Source organism: Panthera uncia, assembly GCF_023721935.1.
Source record: "Panthera uncia isolate 11264 chromosome A1 unlocalized genomic scaffold, Puncia_PCG_1.0 HiC_scaffold_17, whole genome shotgun sequence".
Classification (NCBI taxonomy): Eukaryota; Metazoa; Chordata; class Mammalia; order Carnivora; family Felidae; genus Panthera; species Panthera uncia.
The window spans coordinates 61,766,917-61,789,240 of record NW_026057577.1 but is presented as its reverse complement, the minus strand read 5'-3'; the positions used below and the strand labels follow the sequence as shown (position 1 = coordinate 61,789,240).

General features: G+C 42.4%; 3 protein-coding genes across 6 annotated transcripts in view; 1 reads left to right on the top strand and 2 right to left on the bottom strand.

The window, feature by feature from the left end:
• Positions 1–4,335, bottom strand: part of VCAN (versican) — a 120,417-nt gene extending 116,082 nt beyond the window's left edge. For 2 of the 4 annotated variants that reach the window (XM_049649761.1, XM_049649760.1), the window contains exon 1: positions 3,771–4,334. The gene's annotated coding sequence lies outside the window, so the exon portion shown is untranslated. Of the gene's footprint in view, positions 1–3,770 lie in introns of all 4 variants that reach the window. The other 2 variants (XM_049649762.1, XM_049649763.1) reach the window with 2 other exon arrangements.
• LOC125935238 (uncharacterized) lies at positions 1,875–3,634 on the top strand. Its single transcript, XM_049648891.1, has 4 exons — positions 1,875–2,307; positions 2,357–2,553; positions 2,862–3,175; positions 3,290–3,634. Exons 1-4 carry the CDS (start codon positions 1,875–1,877, stop codon positions 3,624–3,626), a joined length of 1,281 nt encoding a protein of 426 aa, XP_049504848.1. The 3' UTR covers positions 3,627–3,634.
• A 1,393-nt stretch (positions 4,336–5,728) lies between the features above and the next one.
• The window catches only part of XRCC4 (X-ray repair cross complementing 4), a 318,042-nt gene continuing 301,446 nt past the window's right edge, over positions 5,729–22,324 (bottom strand). Inside the window, exons 11-12 of the transcript XR_007461795.1 lie at positions 7,408–7,494; positions 5,729–6,647 (exon numbers count right to left, since the gene is read on the bottom strand). The gene's annotated coding sequence lies outside the window, so the exon portion shown is untranslated. The remainder of the gene's footprint in view (positions 6,648–7,407; positions 7,495–22,324) is intronic.

The following is a 22,324-nucleotide window of genomic DNA, read 5'->3' as shown; positions in this document are numbered from 1 at the left end:
CCTTTGCTGTATTAGTTGGGACAGGCAAACACAATTGTGAAATATTCCTTTCTTTATTGAGGAATCAGCACTACAAGTCAGTCCCTGGGACCTTCTGCTTGATATGCTCTTACCTCCAAGCTACATATTCTCCAAACAGGGAACAGATTTTTATCTCAGGAAACTAGTTGTTGCTTCCACTAATGGTTTCCCATTTTTATATTAAACTCACAACATCCTATTTTAGGACTTCACATGAATATTTGCATGATAGGTTTGGCACAGCTGTCAAGCAGTGCTTAAAATAATTTAGGTCACAGCTTTTAGAAGGAGTCAAAAAGAAAGGGAACGTGAATCAATTAGATATGAAAATTTGAGATCTCAGAGAGACTTAAAGTCCCGTTCTTCCGAGGCAAAGCGAGGAAGCAGGAGAGTTTAAAATGCAGCGTGTAAGTGGCAGCGTCTAGACTGTGCCACATCCCCCCGGGGTTACTAGCTCAGTCGTTTCATAAATATGTGCTGTGTTCCCACTGTAGGCGGGACCGAGCTAAGGATCCTGATGCCCAGGGACCTGAGTTACACCCCCAGCCCCTTAATGTTTGCGCTCATTGGAACTCCATCAGTCCTGTAATTGACTAAAAATAGTCTTCAAACTGACTTGAACATATTTAAAAAGTCAATATATGGAGCACAGAATAAACTCATGTCATTTTTCTGCCAAAAAAAAAAAAAAAATCTGCTTGGAGTATATCTTTACTTTCTCCCTGTCAAAAGGCAAAAACTCCTCCTACCACTCCCAAGAAGCGAGAAAAATGTTTTTCAAACTGTTAATAAGAGCGTTTAGCACCTTCTGGACAGCAGTCGGGTAGCCTGTAGCAGCAGCCAGCAGCCTCAGCGCCGGGTGCGAGACCACGGAGCTCACACCAGTGAGCCCCGCCCCGCCCCGCCTTTCCCCGCCCCGCCCCCGCCCCCACCCCCGCCCTCCGGAAAGAGCAAGGCCCCGCCCTTATTGGCCTCTAGGCGGGGACCCGAGGCGCCCCGCCAGCCTCAGGCTGGGCGGACAGCCGGTTCCGCGCAGCAGTTGTCTCTGAGCCCAAGTCACACCCGTCTCGGGCCGAGAGCTGATGTCCCAGCCCACGTGGCGGCGGCTCGTGAACTCCGGCGCATCGAGGAGCGCCGGACGCTGTTCCTACCTCCGCGCCCGCTGAGAGAGTGAGGGTCGGCTGGCGGCCCCAGCCCCTCAAAAGGGCTAGCTTCCTTCCATCCTGGCATGCCTCTTCAGTCGCGTTTGTTGTCGCGTATGGGACTTAAAATATATCTCAAAAGGAGACGCGAAATTCAGCCTCAAACCTCGAAACGTACCCTACCGGCCTTCTCCAGCTGTTTGCATGCTTCATCCATATCTCTGTTCCTTTCTTTCACTTCTTCCACCGTCCCCTTCTTCTTCCCATCCCTTCTCTTGTTTTTCCTCCCGGGGCACTTCTTCCCCCAAAATTCCACGTTCGATTGTGTTTTGAAATTGAGTAAATTTAAACTTTGGATTAGGGGCCTTTCCTTTGCAATATCCTGAGGCAGGGCCCTAGCATTGGGTTCAAGCGGCGAAGGGCTTTGGTACCGTTTCCAAAAGTAAGGCATTCTGTACTATATTTCTGAAAGTAATACTTAAGACTGAACATCAAGCCCTCCAAAACTTGGATCCGCCCCGGGCCATGTGTCCTTCTCCACCAAGCTGCAGACTTGGCTGAGAGCAGTGAGCACATCCCCGCGGACTTGGGAGCAAGCGCGCTTCCGTACCTCACAAAGGCAAGGTCTCCATTCCTGGTCCTTCAAACCCCTAAATTTACGTCGCATATTCTTAAATTTAAAACTAACGACTAAAGGCTCTTCATCATTGAATGTATGGTTGTAAAAGTGGCTTCCTTAGTTTTTTTGGTGGGGGGCATCGGGTTCCTCCACCTGTGCTGAACTTGTCCATCAGGGGGCGCCCACATCCGCCACAAAACACCCTATTCCTAGACATCTGGGTTCTGCAAGCCCTTAGCACGCCAACTGGGGGCAGATCCGAGGGAGCTCCCAGCCTCTCTCGCTCCTCCCTCCTTGCCTGCTTCTGCCGATCGGGGAGGCAGGGATTTCACACTAGCCATTCATTTGTCAGCCGTGGGGGAGGGGACGTAGGAGCGCAAGAGACTGAGCAAAGGCTGGGAGAAGGGAAGGGAGGCAGAGAAGATGGAGCCAGAAGACGGAGAGACAAAGATGAGAAACGGGACATAGATAGCAAGACTGTCTTTCAGTCTGTGGGTGTGCGCACGGTGGGACAGCTCTCCCTAGGTTGCGTAGATTTCTCCTCCCTCCCGCTGTATCTCCCGGGGACAAGCAGGACTTGCTGGGGCGCAGCTGGATCGGAGAGCAAATAGTTTAAGCTATGACACTATTTTTCTACCTCGTTCTCCGCTGCCTAACACAGTGGCCGCTCCACGCCCAGTGACACAGACAGCGAGCCGGGACAACCCTGATGCCCCCATATCCGCGCGCACTAGGGATGTCGTCCGGAGGCGCCCACACCTCTGCAGGGTGGTGGGACGCTCCAGCCTAGGGCGTCCCCTGGGGCTCCCGGCACACGCTCTCCCTGGCCGCGCGGGTAGCCTGTAAAGTTGCTCAACTAGGGCCAAGAACTGGGAGGGGGTGGGGAGATGGAAGGAAAAGGAGAACTGCTGTTTTCGGGGCGAGAGGGCTGGTCCTAGAGGCCCGAGATTCGGGTCCCCGCGCCACCTTTGTCTGGAGAGCGCTCTGAGCACGGGGTTTGTTCGTTGAGACCACAGTGGAAGGCTCCACTTCGCTCTTCTGGGTGAGATAAAATTCTTGCACATCTCTGATGATTCAAGTCAAGCTTTTCCCGCCCAGGAGCTTCCCAGACCTCCGCGGCACTCCAACAACCCCACCCCCATACCCTGCTCCCTCCCGGCCGTCCTCCGCGCTCCGCGCGCAGGACAAAAGAACCCTGGGGCACCGAGGAGGGCCTTGACAGCCCCCAAGTCCCCAAAGAGACGCAGCCGGGGGACCCTGCCCATCTCCCGGCCGGACCTCTTCCCAGACTGCCTGCGGGCAGAGGGGGTCACGTCCGCCCAGGTCCCGGGCTGCTGGGGCGCAGGACCGTCCTGTCAGGAGCTGCCCTGGAACAGCATTCCAGGAACACCAGGTACTGACCACACACCAGGGGCCCGGGAACCAGGTGGCCAGCACCAAGGCGGCTTCGGGGACTTGCAAGTGGGCAAGTCTCGGGAGTCCCCATTCAAACTTTTGCCTCGAGCAGGTTAACAAAAAACAACAAAAAAAAACAAACAAAAAAAGACGAAGAAGAAAAAGAAGAAGAAAGAAAAGAAAAAGAAAGAAAGAAAAAAGAAAAGAAAAAAAAAGCTCAAGGTGCCATTGGTCCCTCCTGCTCTCCAGCTCAAGACCCCACGACTTTTCTAAGGGTTCGCTACAATTCTCTTCCCTCCCTTCCCCCAATTCCGTTAGTCCTTCTACCCCCACCCGATTCCGGATTTCTTTTGTCTGCATCTTTTCAGCACCACGGTCCCTCGGTATTCCTCTCTCCAAACGTCCTTCTGAAAGTTACCTGCATTTTTAAAGTGCATATATTTTCTTAACTTCGCCTTACAGCCAGTTCTCTTTGCTTTAATTAAAGTGTTCTACCAATTACAATGTACTTCGTTTTTCTAAGCTCGCTCGTCTTTTTTTCCTTTTTTTTTTTTTTTTTTTTTTTTTTAGGGGAACAAAAGAAACGTGATTACCTTGAAAGGCGGCTTATTGCAGTTTGGGGGAAAAAATCACCGCAGCGCTGAGCGAGTGGGCTCGGTGTTGCCGGGGCGGGTCACATAGGAAGCGCGGTGGCCTGGGGAAGCGTGAGGAGGGTGCGGGACGGTGCTGAAGGATGCAGGAGGATGCGGGGCTGGCCGCAGATCCCGGTCCCAGCGCCTGTCCACAGCACCTAATGTTCGCGGCTGTTGCTCCCGCCCGCCTGGAGTTCTTCCCCAGAAAGGCTCGGGGCAGCTCGCCTGCAAGTTCAAATGCGGGTTGTGACACCCATCATCATTATATCACTGTACCGTCAGCACCGAGGAGGAGACTCAGCGAGGAGGAGGAGGAGGAAGAGGAGGAGGGTTCATTCACAGTCTCCTGAAGCGCTCCGCAGCTTCAGCCACTCCTAAGAGCCCAGGCTTGGAAAGCAGGCAGAGGGGCGGAAAGGCAGCTCCCCGCGCCTGCGGTAGGGACCGCCTGCCTCCCTCCCCAGGCACTCCCACCTCTCGGCGTTTCTTCCTGACAAGAAGTACCAATCGGCTTGGGGACAGCAACGCTCCCCATTCAGCGACTCACTAAGTAACATCGCGCTGTGTGCACAGAAACCACTGCCCTCCCACCCCTCCCCACCCCCACTTCTCCGCCCCCTGCGCTGCCAGTTCTGGGTTAGGGGAAAGGAGCCCCCAGGCTCTTGTGGGGCAGGCCAGCACTAGACAATTCAGCACCCTCAGTTCTTCTTGGGAGCTAATGAAACTCTGTAAAAATCAGCAAAGAACTCGGTTACAGCGTGTTTACGCGGCCACAGAGCCTGCCTGTCCCATCTGAGGGAAGTGTCATTCTTGCGCCTTCTGCCAACCTGAAAGAGACATTGAGAAAATGAGATCCTTCTAAGACCTAGAGGAAAAGTGTAAGAACTGCCTTTCCCGGGAACTGCCCAAAGGGGAGCCCAACATCACTGCACAATTTACAAAGACCCTGGTAATAAAGGGCTGGACAGGAAATTCCCCTAAGCAAATCCCTTGTTGGATTTAAACTCTTACTCTGCCACAAATGTACATAAGTCTCGATTCTGCTTTCTTCCTTCTTCCTTTCTCTCAATTTTTCAAAGTGTCCCTCATGGTAGAATATTTAATGATTTTTCTGAGTAACAGACTGCTTGGATTCCAATCCCCTTCCTTGTGGTCAGGAAATGGGACCCTAATCTTTCATGAGTTTATGTGATTTTTGTTTTCAGCCAGGCCCACCAACTATGTAAACAACATCAACACAAGGAAGAGTCTTCTGCATTGTGTTACAAAAGATTTCCTATAGGACCTTAGAGAGCCAAGGGTCAACCAGTTGCACAAAGGATTTCTGCCCCTTAGAAAAGAGGGACTTTGTATTTTCCTTTTCTTTGAAGTCAAGTATGAGTTTATACAATGGGAAGAAAATAAGTCCAAGGTGCCTATCAGTTTAACACTGGGGACACTGGAGTGGATAGCAAACGTTTCTTTCTACACAAACATGGAAGCATCCTCATCATTTTTCTCACTGATGTCTCTACTTAGAAAATTATATCAAACACAACAGTGAGGATTAAAGAAAAAAGTTGAGTTTCCCTCTGAATTTCTTTGAGTAGGTGGGCCTTACACTCACACTTTAAAACTTATAGAAGCCTAGACTTCTGTACATGCACATCTACCATATTTCTTTCCAAAGTTTCTTTTGCAAACTGTATGCATTCTGCATGATGCTACATTTTAAATGATAAACAAGTCGAAGTTTTGTAGAATTTCAGTTCTCAAAATGTGCGTTATCCATTTCTTCTCAGTTATATATTTATCAGCTCACGGCAGTAAATAATGTAACTATTAATTATAGGATTTAGGAATCAATTTTTTGTTTGATAATGACAATGATTTATTTTTCTTAGTATAGTTATCATACTACTATTCTTAACATTGAAGTTCTATTTCATTAAATATTTAGAATAACAGAGTCACAGAACAGAATCAGATTTCAACCTTTAGATTCAACAGATAAGCAAACTAAACCTCAGAAAGTGACTTTTCCTAAAATCACCCAATTAAAAGCAGAGCTGTTACCAGAACACAATTCCTCACACTGGGTACAGTGGTCTTTTCAGAGCTCCTCAGAACAACTTTATAATCAAGATCACTTCATTCAAAAAGGGTGAAAAATGAAATTAAAGAATCTTTATTGGAATTTATACTGCAGGCATTAGGATAGACCTTTCTCTGAAACATTTTGAAGTATATACTATTGTTCTCATTCTTAAATTTGAGTAAATCTAGTTGAGTTCCGAAGAGTTTATATGTCTTGCCCAAGGGTACTTTCTGAGTGGTAGATCCGCCCATCTGAAAAGCTTATTATCTATTACCCTGCTCTCCCTTCATCATACAGCTAAGTAAAACATTCCTACAAAGGAAACCTCATGGCAGATTAATATCCATTTTCAAGGAAATGTTAATACATTAACAGTCACTATAAGTAATGCCATCTTTACATGATAAAACATGAAGAAAAATTAAGGGTCAGAGACTACTTTACATCCTGAGATATTTTCCTTTATCTTGCCAAATGTATTCCTCTAGCCTTCTAACATTTATAGTTCCTTATAATGTCCATGGACATTACAACTCTTGGCCGAGGAGCAGTATTACTGGGCAAAGGTACTTTCTCAAGAAGACTTTACCCGTCAGAAGACGGACAATGTTGAAAAGCTTTATACCGCATGTTTTCCCTTTAGTTTGGCTTGTAACGTTATTTAGAAAATTAAACACTTCTTCACGCTGTCAAATAACTAAAATGAAGTGACACCCCTGAATATCAGCTTGATTTCTCCAAGGCAGATTTTCCCCTTCAGGTACCTATAATGGAGAGGGAGTAAAAAGGAAAACATACAAGGTAGGTTCAGAATAGAGTCTACAGCCGTATTATTTATATTTAACTGTCCCTGAGGTCTTCTCTCTCTCTCTCTCTCTCTCTCTCTCTTTTCCCCATCTCCCTCCTTCTTTCCCCCCTCTCTCCCTGTCTCTCTCTCTCTCTCTTCATGAAGACAAAGAGAATGACAGACCAGTTATTTCTGATTCTCCCATGTCTGAAAAAATATCACAAGGTTTTGAATGGGAAAGTGTGTCTTTGTAATTTTTATTTGTCCACTACACTAATTTGTAATGTAAAACTAATTTGTTCATTACACTCAAGTCTGAATCAAACAGCAGTTAAAATCTCATTCTGTGTATCCCCCTTTAAATCATGGCCTTATACTGGGGATGCTCTGTATGTAAATTCCATACTCTCAGGTAGTATAGATAAAGCAAGATCATCATTGCTAGCGCTGGTGTCTACAAGAAACCAGAAGCCAGAGTCTATGTGCCTTGCTTCGTTGCCTTGATCTTGTCTTCAGGAACTTGGCAGAGGTCAGAGGCATCCAGCCAATGACTTGAACAAGAAAGGTGTAGCTGGCAGGTAGGTCTCCAGGGAATTTCATTATCTCCATCTAAACCTCCCTCTGAGCTTTAGGATCACATTTCAGACTTCTCCTTTTTTATTGATCAGGTGAAGTGTTCTTAGACATGGTATCATCTTTTGCTTCATTGGGGATGACAAGGTTCCAGTCCCACTTACGTTCAGAAGACAGGTTCACATTTCAAGTCCCTGGTCTGGCTGATCCTGGACACAATGGAGCAAATATCCTCTCTGGAGGGTGAAAAACTGTGACATTAAAAAAATTCACCTTTAGTGAATTTCACAGTGCCTAGAAAAAGGAAGCCAACCCCTAAAATTGCTTCATTATTTTGTTTTATTTCATTTTTTTTTTTATAATTTAGGGACAGATATTTTACCCAACACTTTAAATGCTTTTTGCTTTTTTAGGAAATGCAGAAATAATATGAGGTCTTTGCTGCCTTCTTTAAAAAATAAAAGAAACTCTACAAAAGGCAAAGTGATGGTGACGATCTCATTACTCTTTAGCCTGAAGTATATAAATTACTCAGAGAAATTAAACATAGACAAATATCTTTAGAAAGCCATGAAAAATTTGATTTTTCCCAGGGTGAGACTTGGCTCCCCAGTCCCCAAATCAAAATGTTACAGTAAAATGTTGCTTCCAATAAAAGGGTTTTTTTTTTTTTTTCTTTGCTGTAAATGTCCTGTTCATGGTTGGGCAGATTATTCCAGAACTTAACTGGAAGACCATCTACATCACGACGCAACTATGCAAGCCAAAGCCAAGTCCCAACATGGAGTGATGGGAAAGGCTGGGCTTTCGAGAGGAGATGACTTCATTAGGGAGAAGAGAGGCTCTCTGAGTCGGTCCACAAGGGAGCCAAATGGCTCAGCACATCTGCACTCACCGCCGGGAGGCTCTGGAGCAGAGTACCAAAAATGTCATCATTTTTATAAAAAAAAGATTAAGGCATAGATGAAGCAGTCCAGCTAAACTGAATCAGAGATAGTATCACCCTTACTCTCCTCCTTAGTCACTTTCTCAAAGTCTTTTCTTTCCTTTCCACAACCTGAGAAATATAGGTCATTTTTTATAAAGCATTTTGTCTCACTGAACCAAGATGAGTTGAAGAATTTGATTTCTGAACACAAGGAAGTGGTAGAAATTTTACAGTCTATGTGGCAGGGCAGAGAACAACGCGGAGGTTTTCTTAAGAGGCAAAACTTTTGCAGGTGCTATTGATTTTCAGTGAATACCAGATTCCATTTATTTAATTAGAGTACAATGGGACCCAGAGACAAGAAGTTTAATGAAAGCACGATGGATGGAGCCAAAAGCCACCACAGCAGCATTACTGTCTCTGGTGAGCAAAGGTGGAAAGTGTGACCAGAGACAAAGGAAGTTCTAAGTAGTGAGAAGAATGTTTGGAGAACTCCAGTATAGGTATCAGAACAAGACACAGAAGTAACAAGCAGACATTCCATTTTAGTTTTTCCAGTAAAAAGTATTGCAGGACTAGCTGAATTCCAGAGGCTTTATGCTTTTGTCAAAAAATATGAATGATCCCATTTTAACCCTGAAATTCAAAGGACATCAAATATTTGCTATAACGCATCAAGAAAAAATTTGAGAAGAATACCTATAAGACTCAGCAAATACTTATCACAAACAGACTGCTCTCAATTTCATTTCTATTTTCTTTGTTCAATTCAACAAGCATTTACCAAACACTGTTAATGTGTACTGTTTTAGACCTTAGGCATTCAGGCATTACTCAAAAGGTAAGAATTGCTTCTCAGCCTAAAAAGGTTTGTAATCTCTACAGAAAAAAATAATTTCTTAGAGTAGCCTAGGTTATTTATCTATGTAATGACTAATGAAGTTAAAGGGGAAAAAAAACAACCATTTTTGTGTGTGTGTGCCCATTGGCTGGTCTAATCAGCCATCTTTTAAAAACATGTCACTGACTACAAATGAATCAGGGGAGAATGATAGCTCAACAAATCTCCTTTACTGGAAAATCACTTGCATGCACAATTCTATTGACATTGAATCCCAGGCATTAATCTTGTTGTATGCAGAGAAATTTGTGTTTCTTATTTTTCCATAATAAAAATAGTTCATTAGATGTCATGTACTTAGGGTGCATTTTAAGGGTTTTTTTTTTTTTTTAATGTTTATTTATTTTTGAGAGAGAGAGAGAGAGACAGAGTGACAGCAGGGGAGAGGCAGAGAGAGAGAGAGAGAGAGAGAGAGAGAGAGAGAGACAAAATTCAAAGCAGGCTTCAGGCTCTGAACTGTCAGCACAGAGCTCAACATGGGGCTTGAACCCATGAACTGTGAGATCATGACCTGAGCTGAAGTCAGACGCATAACTGACCGAGCCACCTAGGCTCCCCAAAGTTTCTAAAGGTCTTCTAGAGTGAATAATTCAAGTCAAAGTTGAATGGTGGAAGGAAAGCATTAAATATCATCCGAACAAGAAAAGGAAGTTGAGAGAAATTGATCACTCCAAGAATACAAGGGTCTCTCGCTGTTGGATATGAGTATCTAATGTAGGCATTAGAAAACAAGAGAAAAGAACAAGGCAATAAAAATTCTTCTTAGTCATCACAAACCTGAAATAATTTGATTTTAAATATTGCATCGAATTTACAGGCATCCTCAAAAATCCAGTTCAGGGGTGCCTAGGTGGCTCAGTCAGTTGAGAGTCCGACTTCAGCTCAGGTCGTGATCTCACAATTTGTGGGTTTGAGCCCCATGTCAGGCTCCGTGCTGACAGATCAGACCCTAGAGCCTGCTTTGGATTCTATGTCTCCCTCTCTCTGGCTCTTCCCTGCTTGCACTCTGTCTCTCTCTCTCTCTCAAAAATAAATGAACATTAAAAAAAAAATGGAGTTGAGTATGTGTAATAGCCCTTCGCATCCCCCATTTCTGCAACTCTTTTGGGAATGTTTGTCTCTTTTTCTCTCTGGAAGTAGCTACCTGTGACTGCCTCCTTTCCCCATATCATCTCACACAATATCTATCTCTCTTCTCTCCTGTTAACATATAGCATCATGTATGTTCAAAGTGTATAATGTGAGGACTTGATACATGTATATACTGTGAAATATTTACCCCAATTAAGTTGTTTAACACATCTTTTATCTCCATAATTACCATTTTGTTGTTGTTGTTATGCTGAAAACATTAAAGTTCTACTCTCACAGTGACTTTTAAATATGTAATACAGTACTGTTAACTACAGTCACTATGTTGTACATCAGATCCCCAGAACTTCTTCACCTTATAACTGAAAGTTTTTATGCTTTGACCAACATCTCCCCATTTCCTCCAACCCTTAGGCCCCGGGTGACCACCATTCTACTCTCAATATGCTAAAAAGGCCCGCCATGTATGACAAGCCCACAGCTAACATCATACTTAATGGTGAAAGGTTGAAAGCTTTTTCTCTAAAGTCATGAAAAAGACAAAGGTGTCCATTCTCACCACTCTTGTTTAGCCCAGTACTGGATGTCTTAGCTAGAGCAATTAGTCAAGAAAAAGAAATAAAAGGCATCTAAATCAGAAAGGAAGAAGTAAAATTGTCCCTGTTGATGAAACAATCTTGCATACAGAAAATACTAAAAACATCACCAAGAAACTCTCAGATGTAATAAACCAATTCAGTCAAGTTTCAGTAAAAGTCAACATAAAAAATCAGTTGCATTTCTATATAGTAACAACTACCTGAAAAAAAAATAAAGAAAACAGTCCCATGTGCAATGGCATCAAAAACAATACCATACTTAAGTATAAATTTAACCAAAGACGTGAAAGATCTATGCACTGAAGACTATAAGACCTTGAGGAAAAAACTGAAGACCCAAATAAATGGAAAGATATCTTGGAAAAGTTAAAATTGTGAAAATGTCCATACTATCCAAAGCTATCTATAGATTCTATGCAATCCCTATCAAAATTCCAATGTAATTTGACACAGAAATTTAAAAGGAAAAACGAAAAAAACACAGTATCTGTCTTAGTTTGGGTTGCCACAGAGGCAAGACTCCTCATTTAGGAGTCAAGACCAAGAAACACCTACAGAGAAGATGCAATGAGACAGGGAAGGAAAAGAGGCTAGTGGAGGCATTTCAAGCAGGTTGTCACTACAGGGAATTGGAGCTGATTCTCACTGAAGAATGATGAGAAACAGTAGAGAACATGCACGGCCCCCCCTTCTGGGAGATTTATAACCAACTTGCTATTGGCTGAAGGCTTTTCCAAAAAGTGTTAATCCCCTGCCACTTCTGTGTGAGTGCAGGCAGACTGGGCTCTGGTGGCCAGAGAAGGCTCTTTTTGTTTTGTTTTGTTTTGTTTTGTTTTGTTTTGCTTTGCTTTAAACATTATTTATTTATACTGAGAGAGAGAGAGAGAGAGAGAGAGAGCGCACGCGAATGTGGGTGGGGGAGGGGCAGAGAGAGAGGGAGAGAGAGAGAGAATCCCAAGCAGGCTCTCTGCTGCCATGAACCATGAGATCATGACCTGAGTCAAAACCAAAAGAATCAGATGCTTAACTGACTGAACCACTCAGGCACCCCCAGAGAAGTCTCTTAAAGCTAAAAGATCTAGGGACTGTGATGAGAAATTGGGCCAGTTGGCACGGAAATGATAAAGGTGAGGGATACAGTAGGGGTACCGATCACATTTGCTATAATTCTCAATATTCTAATCACCACTTGGCTGGCTAGAGTCCCAGAACTAGCCACACTGGTTTCCTACCTTGGTGGGGGCAAGAGGAGGCTGTAAGTTTTCGGAGACCAGGGAGGCATGTGAATACATCCATGGCTCCTTCCTTTTAGCCGTCTTCCTCCCATGCCAAGATCACATTATGGCTACTTTCTTATATCCAGTGCTGCCTCATTTGCAGGATCCCTAGTCTGAATCTTAGTGCCTCTTCTCCCTCTCACAGATCTAGTGTGTAAATTCACCTAATGCAAAGTCTTCTTCTTTAGACATGTAGTCACTGGTGGAAGCCCTGTTGAGAGTAGGGTCTTTATATGTCAGGTTCACATTATATACAGTTCCTTACCACCACGCCCGGCCCATAGTAGGTGCTCCATATATATGTGTAAAATAGATGTGGAATGAATACATCTGTTGAGAATGTTCTATGTCCTAAGAACTATCATTAGAGAATAGAAATGAAAATAGGAATAAAACATACTCTCTGCCTCAAATAACACTGAAAAGTCAAATGCTTTACCAAGGCCATGAGGACACCACAAACGAATGAAGTTGAACACAGAAGTGAACAATAGTGAATGGTGAGAAATGTAGAAGGAAGAGAGCCTATTCCTACTTAGTTGAAGTCAAAAGGAATGTAGGACTGTTGATTCAGTGCTTCCAGATCTTTACACACTAGAAAGGCCCAAAGAAATTGGTCTTTGGACAGATCCCACCTGAAGGATCCTAACATTGTGACCACAAGTTTATTATTATTTTTTTTAATGTTTATTTTTTAGAGAGAGGGTAGGGGGTTGGGGAGGGGCAGAAAGAACGGGAGGCACAGAATCTGAAGCAGGCTCCAGGCTCTGAGCTGTCAGCACAGAGCCCGATGCAGGGCTCGAACTCGCAAACCACAAGATCATGACCTGAGCTGAACTCAGACCCTTAACCAACTGAGCCACCCAAGCGTCCCAATAAGTTTAAATGATCAAAGGGAAGGCTGATGGGAGGCTGGCAGACGGTAGTACTCATTTTATTCCCTTTATCTACTCTCTCCTTTTCTTTCTTTGCTCACCCCCTCCCCTAGAGTAAACACCTTTATGAATCCCCAAGAGGCCAGTGTGTTCTACAGAGGCTAAGAAAGGGAAGAAGCGATGGCAGAGAGATTCCAAGGAAGGAAGGGGATCAATATACAATGATTTCTGAAGGCCGAAACCACAACGTGGCAGGTAGAAAAGATGCCCCCTCTGCACCCAGCTCCCTCTCTTTCCGCCATCTGGCCTCACTATGTGTGACCAACACCCATGACTTCACGTGAGCTCCCATTCTAGGGGCCAAGAAAGTTCCTTTTCCCCTTGTAGTTGAGGGATACAATTATCCAGCAACCCAAATGGTAATAAAGCATTTTCCCAAGGGGGTCTTAAACGAGAATACCGTTAATTCTGTATTCTTCAGTGTAAATTCTTGACTTTGTATCTTTGAGGCAATGTATTCTGAGGTCTAAAGGCACAATTTTACACAATTCATAAAGAGAGGCATGTAGCACATGAGGCTGTCAATAAAATAGGAAAGAATACCTACTCTGATAAAGACAATTGCATTTTGGAGGGGGGAAGACATGGGGAAGCAGATTTCAAGAGAGTGCTCACACGTGAGGACTAAGCTGGAAACTGGATTATAATTGGGAATTGTGTCCTAAAATGGCCCAGATATGCCTAATAGAGATGGTAGATACAGATGGCAAACAAAAGAACCTGAGAGGGGAGGGTGTTAATCTGGAAACGGATGAATGGCTGATGTTTAGAAAACAGTGGGAGCAGGAACAGTAAAAAGCAAAGGTGAATGAAAAATTAGGTTGCTTGAAACCAGGTTGTTTGGCAGACTCCAGGTCAAAAAAGAAAAACCTGAATGCTACTGTTTTTGTTTCCATTCACTGCCCAGACTGCTATGTCAAATGTCTCCTTCCCATTGGGAGTAAGGTTCCATAACTATCTGTACACTTTTCATTAATGTACACCTATTTTTACGTAGTTCAAAATGCTAATCCCATATACTAATTAAGGCTTTCCTTCCACCAAAGCTATGCCTGTGGCTCAAGAGACATGAATTGAGGAGGGCGGATGTCCGTGTTTTTACTCTTCCTGCTCCTGCCTGACAGGGGCATGGGGCAGGGCTGGGCAGGCTGCTCTGGGATCTCCGTACTTGCTCTCTCCTAGGCTTTAGCATTTCTGCCATGAAGAGACAGAAGTGAGGGTGAAGGAAAGGGACAAGTCCCTCTTAGTTACCGGCTGCTATAATAATCCTCTTTGGGATCATTAAAGCTTCCCTGGATAACAGTGACTGACAGCTGATGCTCTTGGTGTGTCAGGTGCCCCAGTGCTGGCCACCTAGGGGACACGAGTGCACTTTCCCGGAGTCTTTAAAGGACACCCTCCCTGGGCAATTCCCTGCCCTAGGGGGGTGCATGCAACTGTGCTTCTTCTTTCACTCACCTCAACTCAATCTCCGTTGATAAGCCCCATATCACCTGCTGCTGTCGTCCCCTAGTCTGACAGGACACTCTTGGGGACACCAGCAAAGCAGCTTGACTGCAACTACTTCCTGCTCTATCATTTAGTTCATAAAAAACAAAAACAAACAAAAAAATCCCCAAATCCTAGTCTTTGCCAGACCAAATAGTGGGAAGGCAGGCTACCCATGCCCTATCTCCTTCCAATTACTTCTCACCAAATACTTTTGCTCCTGTAGAGTAGCCACAAGGCTGATCAACAAATTCCTTTTCTGAATGGATATATTAAGCTCCACTTCTTAGAAACATCCTCAATTTCTGTGACTTCTTGTCTTAGAGTCTCCCCTTCACCTCTCCCTTGAGGAGAAGAGAAGAAACAGTGCTATCTACAAAAAAATAGTGGCATATAGTTTGATGGAAGGCAGTGTGAGAGATGCTAATGAGGAGAAAAATGGGCTATCAGGTTGTCTAAAAATGCAGCAAGATGTATCTTACTGGTGAAAATGGGTTTGTCCAGCAAGAAAGAAATTACAAAAGGCTTTCCCTCCAGTCTCCTCTGCCATTGCCCCTTGGCTTTCTATCTGCGCCCTTATGTAACTATATGTGTGCATGTCTTCATACCCTAGACTTTTATGTCTCATTTGAATAAAAAGCTTCTAGGCATTCCTGTGATAAGGCAATTCCATACCAAATTCCAGGATTTCTTCTGATTCATAGCATTTTGGCAACTGCATTATGGAAGAGGAGATCTGGCTATCGTTCAGCAATAAGGGGAAAGAAACACTGCCAAGCCTCTGGAAGTCCTAAATTCAAAAGGCCAGGTGTTTGATATAGGGAAGCACTGGGAAGGAAGTAGTAATGTGAGTACAGACTCCAGCAAGGTAAATAGGTTCCCAACATGTCTGGCAGTTCCTGATCTGGTTTCAGATGGAGGAATTTAATAAGCTTGAAGGTCTTAAAACCTGAGTGACAAACAGAATACCAAAGGTGGCACAGTGGAAAGCCTTTTAGAACTGAAGTCATAGGATGGGGGCATAAATCTCAGGTCTGCTACTTACTAGTTTTGTGAAATGGAGCAAGCCAACTGACCTGCCGGAGTTTCCCCACTGGCAAAAGAGTGGTAACAATACCTATACAACAGAGTTAACAGCAAGATTTGACAAGGTAACAAAATAAAGCACCTAGGAAAGTGGCCAGGGCCACCATGTACGGCTCTGGAGTCTTTGCACTATACAAGTGTCCAGCCAAGCAAATGAGCAGGGGTTGAAAGAGCATCCAAGCTCTGCTAGTTAAGCCATTGACCCAGCACAGGTCTATAATAGACAGGAGCAAGGGGCAAATTGTCCTCCACCTCTGACACAACCTACCAAGACTTGTATCAAGGGACTCTATCTTCCCACAGCTGGCACCTCTTTCTAATTTTCACAATGCCTGCAACGCTTGGATAGCCACTAGATGAATAAATAAATGGAAGGCAGTGTCTTGTTACTGGGGCATGGCTTAGGCTAATCTTTCTACAGAGGATAGCTCTCAATAAATCCACAAGAGCAGGCTCCAAATGAATGAACTGGTCCAAGTCAAGGACCATCTGCAACTAGATCAGCATTTTTCAATGTATACCTTGTGCTACTGTAGAAAAGAGTTTGTATTTTATAGCTGTGACACCAAAGTCACAAGCAATAGAGGGAAGAATTTAAAAATGGGACTTCATCACAACTAAAAACATTCATGGTGCCAAAGGACACCATCAAGAAGGTGAAAAGACAACCCAGAAAATATAGGACACAATTTTTTCAAATCATATATCTGAGAAGAAACTTTGATCTAGAAGAGATAAAGAACTATTCCAACTCAATAACAAAAAGACAACCTAATTTTTAAAAATGAACAAAGTGTATAAATGTGCATTTCTCCAAAGAAGACATACAAATAAGCAGTAAACACATGAAAGGTGCTCAATGTCATTAGCCATCTGGAAAATACAATTCAAAACCACGATGAGATAGATACCACTTCACACCCACTAAGATGGCTAGAATCAAAATTTTTTTTAATGTTTATTTATTTTTGAGACAGGGATTGACAGAGTATGAACGGGGGAGGGTCAGAGAGAGAGGGAGACACAGAATCTGAAACAGGCTCCAGGCTCTGAGCTGTCAGCACAGAGCCCGACGTGGGGCTCGAACTCACAGACTGCAAGATCATGACCTGAGCCGAAGTCGGATGCTTAACCGACTGAGCCACCCAGGCGCCCCAAGATGGCTAGAATCAAAACGTCAGATAACAACAAACGTTGGTGAGAATATGCAGAGTTTAGAAAACTATACACTGTTGGTGGGAATGTAAGATGGTGCAGCCACTTTGGAAAATGGTCTGGTAGTTTCTCAAAGTTACCCATGTGCCCTAGCAATTCCACTCTTAGATATATATCTGAGAGAAATGAAAACATATGTCAACATAAAAACGTGCATACAGATGTTCCTAGTAGCAATGTTCCAAAAATGGGAACAACTTTTATGTCTATCAGCTGATGAAAGAATAAACAAATAATGGTATATCCATGCAAGGGAATATTATTCAGCAATAAAAAGGAGTGAAGTACCGAGACATGCTACAACATTGATGAACCTGACACAAAAGACCACATAAGAGAAAAAAGCCTGACACAAAAGACCACATATTGTATGATTCCACTTATATGAAATGTCCAGAAAAGCCAAATCTATAGACAGAAGGTAGATTAATAGGGCTGCCTAGGGCTATGGGGTATGGCCTAGGAGTAAGGGGATATGGGGTTGACTGCTAATGGGTGTGGTATTTCTTTTTGTGGTAATAAAAATGGTCTGGATTATGTTAGTGTTGGTGGATGCATAACTCTGTGAATATAATAAAAAGCATGTAATATAAATGGGTGAATTGTATGGTATGCGAATTATTATCTCAAAGGTGTTACCAAAGAAATGTAAATGTATATTTAAAAAAACTTACTGGTGATGCTTGTAAAAATGCAGATGACTGAGCCCTTCCTCACACTTACTAAATTAGAATTTTCTGTGACTGAAACCCAGGAATGTATAATATAAAAAAGTCCACTAGTCATTCTCATAGGCAGTAAGTTTGTTGGCCACATGACCAGTTATGTCATATGAATTAATTGTATTATATTTTTTGTTACAGTTTTTACTGGGAGATTTTTCCTTGTAATAAGTGTGGCATTTCAAGTTCAACAGCTGAGAAATAGTTTGGATAAGACAAAACTCTCTCTTCAGTGTTAATACTTACAGGCAACAAAGTGGAAGAATCTATCTTTTCAGTTTTCCCACTTGGGTGCTCAATGATAAAAATTAAAGGTAGTAAAAATGAAAACCAAGTAAAATTTTGTAATTCATGGTAGAAATTTCCACCATCAATACCATCAACCAAATAAAGACAAGAAGACTAGAAAATTTCTAAAACTTGGGGGATCTAGTTTCTATTTGCCCCTTTGCCACCAACTACTAGGATGAGATTTCATCATTCATATCTCCAACCCTAGCCATTCCTTTGACAGTGTTTACTAAATCTGAATGAAAGTTTGAGATGAAGGTTATTATTTCAACTGCATGACACAATTAATGTTAAAAAGCTAAATATTCCTATTCAAGGTATTTTTACTCTTGGATTGAATAACTGTCTTTATATTTGTACAGAATGTTGGTATTTACAAAGTTACAAAGTTAGTATTCACTGGACACTTAATCCTGGAATAATCACTGTGCAATATATGTGGAAGATTATAATAGGCCTTCTGACAGAGACTTCTAGTTGTTACCCAAGTTGGAAATGTACCCAGCATTTGTTTTCATTAGATATTGTAAGACATCAGATATGGAAATGATCATCATGAAGGAAGTAGTCTGCATTCACAGATCTCTAGAAATAGATGTATTGCATGTCACAAAGGGCCACACAGAGAAGGACAGGAACGGTCAGGAGCCGGGGGTGAAAGCAGAGCATGGCCCAAAGTCTATTATTAGATTTTATTTTATTTTATTTTATTTTATTTTATTTTATTTTATGTGTGGCAAGTTATGGGTGAGACAGGGTAGCTACACTGAAAACTTTAGGATTGGATAGTTTGAATAGTTTTGGCAGTCTTTGGGCTACAGAGATGGTCTCTAGTGGTCAGGTACCTGGCCCTGGGGAGTTCTGGGGCGGGTACTGGCTTGGTGTATGAGCTTGATAAAGGAGTTGGTTGGGGGTGTGGGCTCTGGATTGGTGGGTTTGTATATCGACAGCACACTCCCAGGAGAGTTGTTCGCCATTTCTAAGAATTAGCTAGCTCCAGGAAGGGTAGTCTCTTGATTAAGGCTCTAAATGTCAGTGCATCAGGAATATAGAAAATAAGGAAATATAATCAATATACTTCCCCCAACTACATGTCTGCTCACTATGTCACATATCTGTCCTAGAATGCTTGAATCATCACTACTGGGAAAATGACATTTCCCAGATTCTCCTGCAGGCAGGAAAGACCACATGATTCATTTCTTGCCAATAAGACCGGGGAGGAAATGATGTGAACAACTTCTAGGACATGTCCTTCAAGGATGGCAACATGGTCCCTCTTCCCTTCTTCCCTCATCCTGCTGCCTAAAATGTCGATGTGGCAGGTGGCTTTCTTGGATCATATGTATAAGGGCAACAGCAGAGGGATGGCAGAAAAGCAAGAGAAAGGGAGTACTCACACTCACGGGCACTGAATGTTTGCCATGCCAATGTTGACCTGTTGATCTGCTTACATTTAATCAGATTGTTTTATGAGAGAGAAATAAACTTACAGCTTGTTAAGTCACTCTAATTTTGAGCCTCTGTTACAAAGATAAGACCTATATCTTAACTGATAGAGCTGAGCTATTGTGTAGAGTTGTGCAAACATCTTTTGCACTGCACGGTGGACAGCCTCTGTTCTGTCCACGGCAACCATGAATGTGTACCATTTCTCAGATGAGGACAGGGAGTGTCAAGAAGGTTAGGACATCCTTTTAGTAAATCATAGTAAATCTGAAGCCCTACAAGGATTATAGAACCCAAGGGAGATAATACGCCAGTTTTACTATAAAATGAAATACAATAATATATCAACATTCTCAGGCAAAAGATAAAAAAAATGTTAAGTACCCACATTCAATATTTGCTTACTTAGAAATGAACATAAGAGATTTAAACAAAAATAGAATTGGAGAGAATTCTGCTGAATGTTGTTCAACATGCTCAGAGGAATAGGATATCTCTTTAAATTCAAAAGCCAAAGTGACAGGCTGTGCGTAGGGGCAGTTATAATGCCTGTGTGTGTGGGTCTATCATTTGCATGCATTACGATGGAAATTGAGCATCCATATTTTACTTACATGTGCCAGTGAAGTGATTGCACTTCCCAGATCCCTTTGTACACATAATTACTTGATTTGTGAGCCAAATGTGTGGTTTAAGGATGGAAATAGGTACACAGCAACTCCATTTGGAAGGTCCAATTTTGACTTAAATGACTAGAAACTTTTTTTTTTTTTAATGAAAGAAAGATTAGATATAGGATTTAAATTTAGTTTATTTAAAACACTTGATATTTAGGGATTCATTTTTTTTGAAGGGTTCACTTCAAATTAAAATTGCACTTAAATTGGGAGATATAGTTAAGTGATGATTGGGATAATTAATCTGTAAGAAGAAAACAATCAGAAAGTATTATTTTATCAGTAGGCTATATATATATCAGCTCTGCAGCTTTAAGAAAAATAGTGTCAACATTTTATATTTAAATGATTCGTCATGGGGGAGGGGAAGGAAGAAAAGAAGAAAAAGAAAAAAAAAAAAAAAAAGAGGTTAGAGTGGGAGAGAGCCAAAGCATAAGAGACTGTTAAAAATTGAAAACAGGGGCGCCTGGGTGGCTCAGTCGGTTAAGCGTCCGACTTCAGCTCAGGTCACGATCTCACAGACCGTGGGTTCCAGCCCCCTGTCGGGCTCTGGGCTGATGGCTCAGAGTCTGGAGCCTGCTTCCGGTTCTGTGTCTCCCTCTCTGTCTGCCCCTCCCCCGTTCATACTCTGTCTCTCTCTGTCTCAAAAATAAACGTAAAAAAACAAAAACAAAAACAAAACCTGAGAACAAACTGAGGGTTGATGGGGGGTGGGATGGAGGGGAGGGTGGGGGATGGGTATTGAGGAGGGCACCTTTTGGGATGAGCACTGGGTGTTGTATGGAAACCAACTTGACAATAAATTTCATATATTGGAAAAAAAAATAAATGATTCGCAAAAACATCCTGCAATTATCTGCCAGTTGTTCTAAAACACACGTCATAATACTAGCAATTGCAAAACTGAATTTTGTCTCCACACATCTAAGAGATACTTTTCTAAAAACACCCTGGGATTTATAGTTTAATATTCTCAAAAGTTTTCCACTTCCTTGAAAAGTCAATTTTTTTCCTTTTGTGCAAGTATGTTCCATAGGAAATGGAATACTCTTTTAAAAATTTTTTTAATGTTTTATTTATTTTTGAGAGAGAGAGAGAGAGAGAGAGTGTGAGCGGGGGAGGGCAGAGAGAGCGGGAGACACAGAGTAGGAAGCAGGCTCCAAGCTCTGAGTTGTCGAAACAGAGCCCCATGCGGGCTTGAATCTGAGCTGAAGTTGTACGTTTAACGGATTGAGCCACCCAGGTGCCCCGGAAACGGAATAGTCTTATAGCAAACGTTCTTTACTGATTTAGAAGTTTCCCTACCCATACCTACTGCTGTATTAATTAATATAAACAAAACATTACACTATCTACTGTATCCCAAGTTGTAATTAGTAAAAGTGCAGGAGGACTTGTGGCCTCAGGCGAAGACCCCTGGGGGTGCTGGACTCCCTTGGCTGCTGGTGGCTGACATGGGGCAGTGCTGGTAGCCATCTTGAAATAATAGTTTTAGAACAATTTTAACCTAAAATGCTGGGTAAAGTTACACTCAAAAAGTTTGCAGCCAACAGTAGTTTCTAAATTGAATAGGACAACCACCGTTAAATTTTAAAAAGGATGTTGTCGTTGGTTAAAGTAAATGCACAGTGCTGGCATTAATTTTTAACTTCTATTTTGGTGACAAATCTAATCATTATACTATCCCCCTGGTATGGAAACCAAAATATTTTGCTTCCAGGGTAGTATTGGTCCAAAAGATACCATAATCTCAGATGAACTCTAAATTTCTCTATTTCATTTTCCAAATATGATTATACTAGTAATAAAAATAATAATGACAACAAAAATAATAGTCATAATAGCCACCAATCATTGAGCACCTAATGTAGGCCAAGCATATCTTCATGATAACTTTGAAAAGGAGGTATTATTATTCTAGTTTCACAGAAGAGAAAAGTAAAATTCAGAGAGGAAGGACAGTCCCTCAAGCAGCCAAAATATAACTGATTCCTCCACTGCTACTTTTCCATGTACCACATACCTTCTATGTCTCTATATAATCATATATTCCCATGATAGGCTGCAACTGAATTTCCAAAGAATATTGTAACTTTCCCAGGAAGTTGTTACTATTTAGATAGGGGCCCATTTATTACTACTATTTTCTTTCTTCTTTATTAAACTGAAGCTGAACAGAACAAGAACTGCCCTGCTCCCACCCTCCTTAAAGAAAAGAAAAAAAAAAAAAGGGAGGGAGGGGGAAGTGTGTGGTAAAACTACTTACCACATTTGTGTGGCCTCGGACTTAGAAAAGTGCTCTGTAAGTCCTTCCCATCCCGGACATTCTGATAAATTCAGTTCTGGGGACATATTATTTTTATTTTGATAATTTGTCTTCAACCTCATTCCATTTTACGCAAGAACACAGAGAAATCAATT

Coding starts and splice junctions, on each gene's coding strand:
- LOC125935238 (XM_049648891.1), top strand. CDS start 1,875: ATGTATGGTTGTAAAAGTGGCTTCCTTAGTTTTTTTGGTGGGGGGCAT. Junction 2,308..2,356: donor GGTGGGACAGCTCTCCCTAG/GTTGCGTAGATT, acceptor GGGGACAAGCAG/GACTTGCTGGGGCGCAGCTG. Junction 2,554..2,861: donor GCCCACACCTCTGCAGGGTG/GTGGGACGCTCC, acceptor TGATGATTCAAG/TCAAGCTTTTCCCGCCCAGG.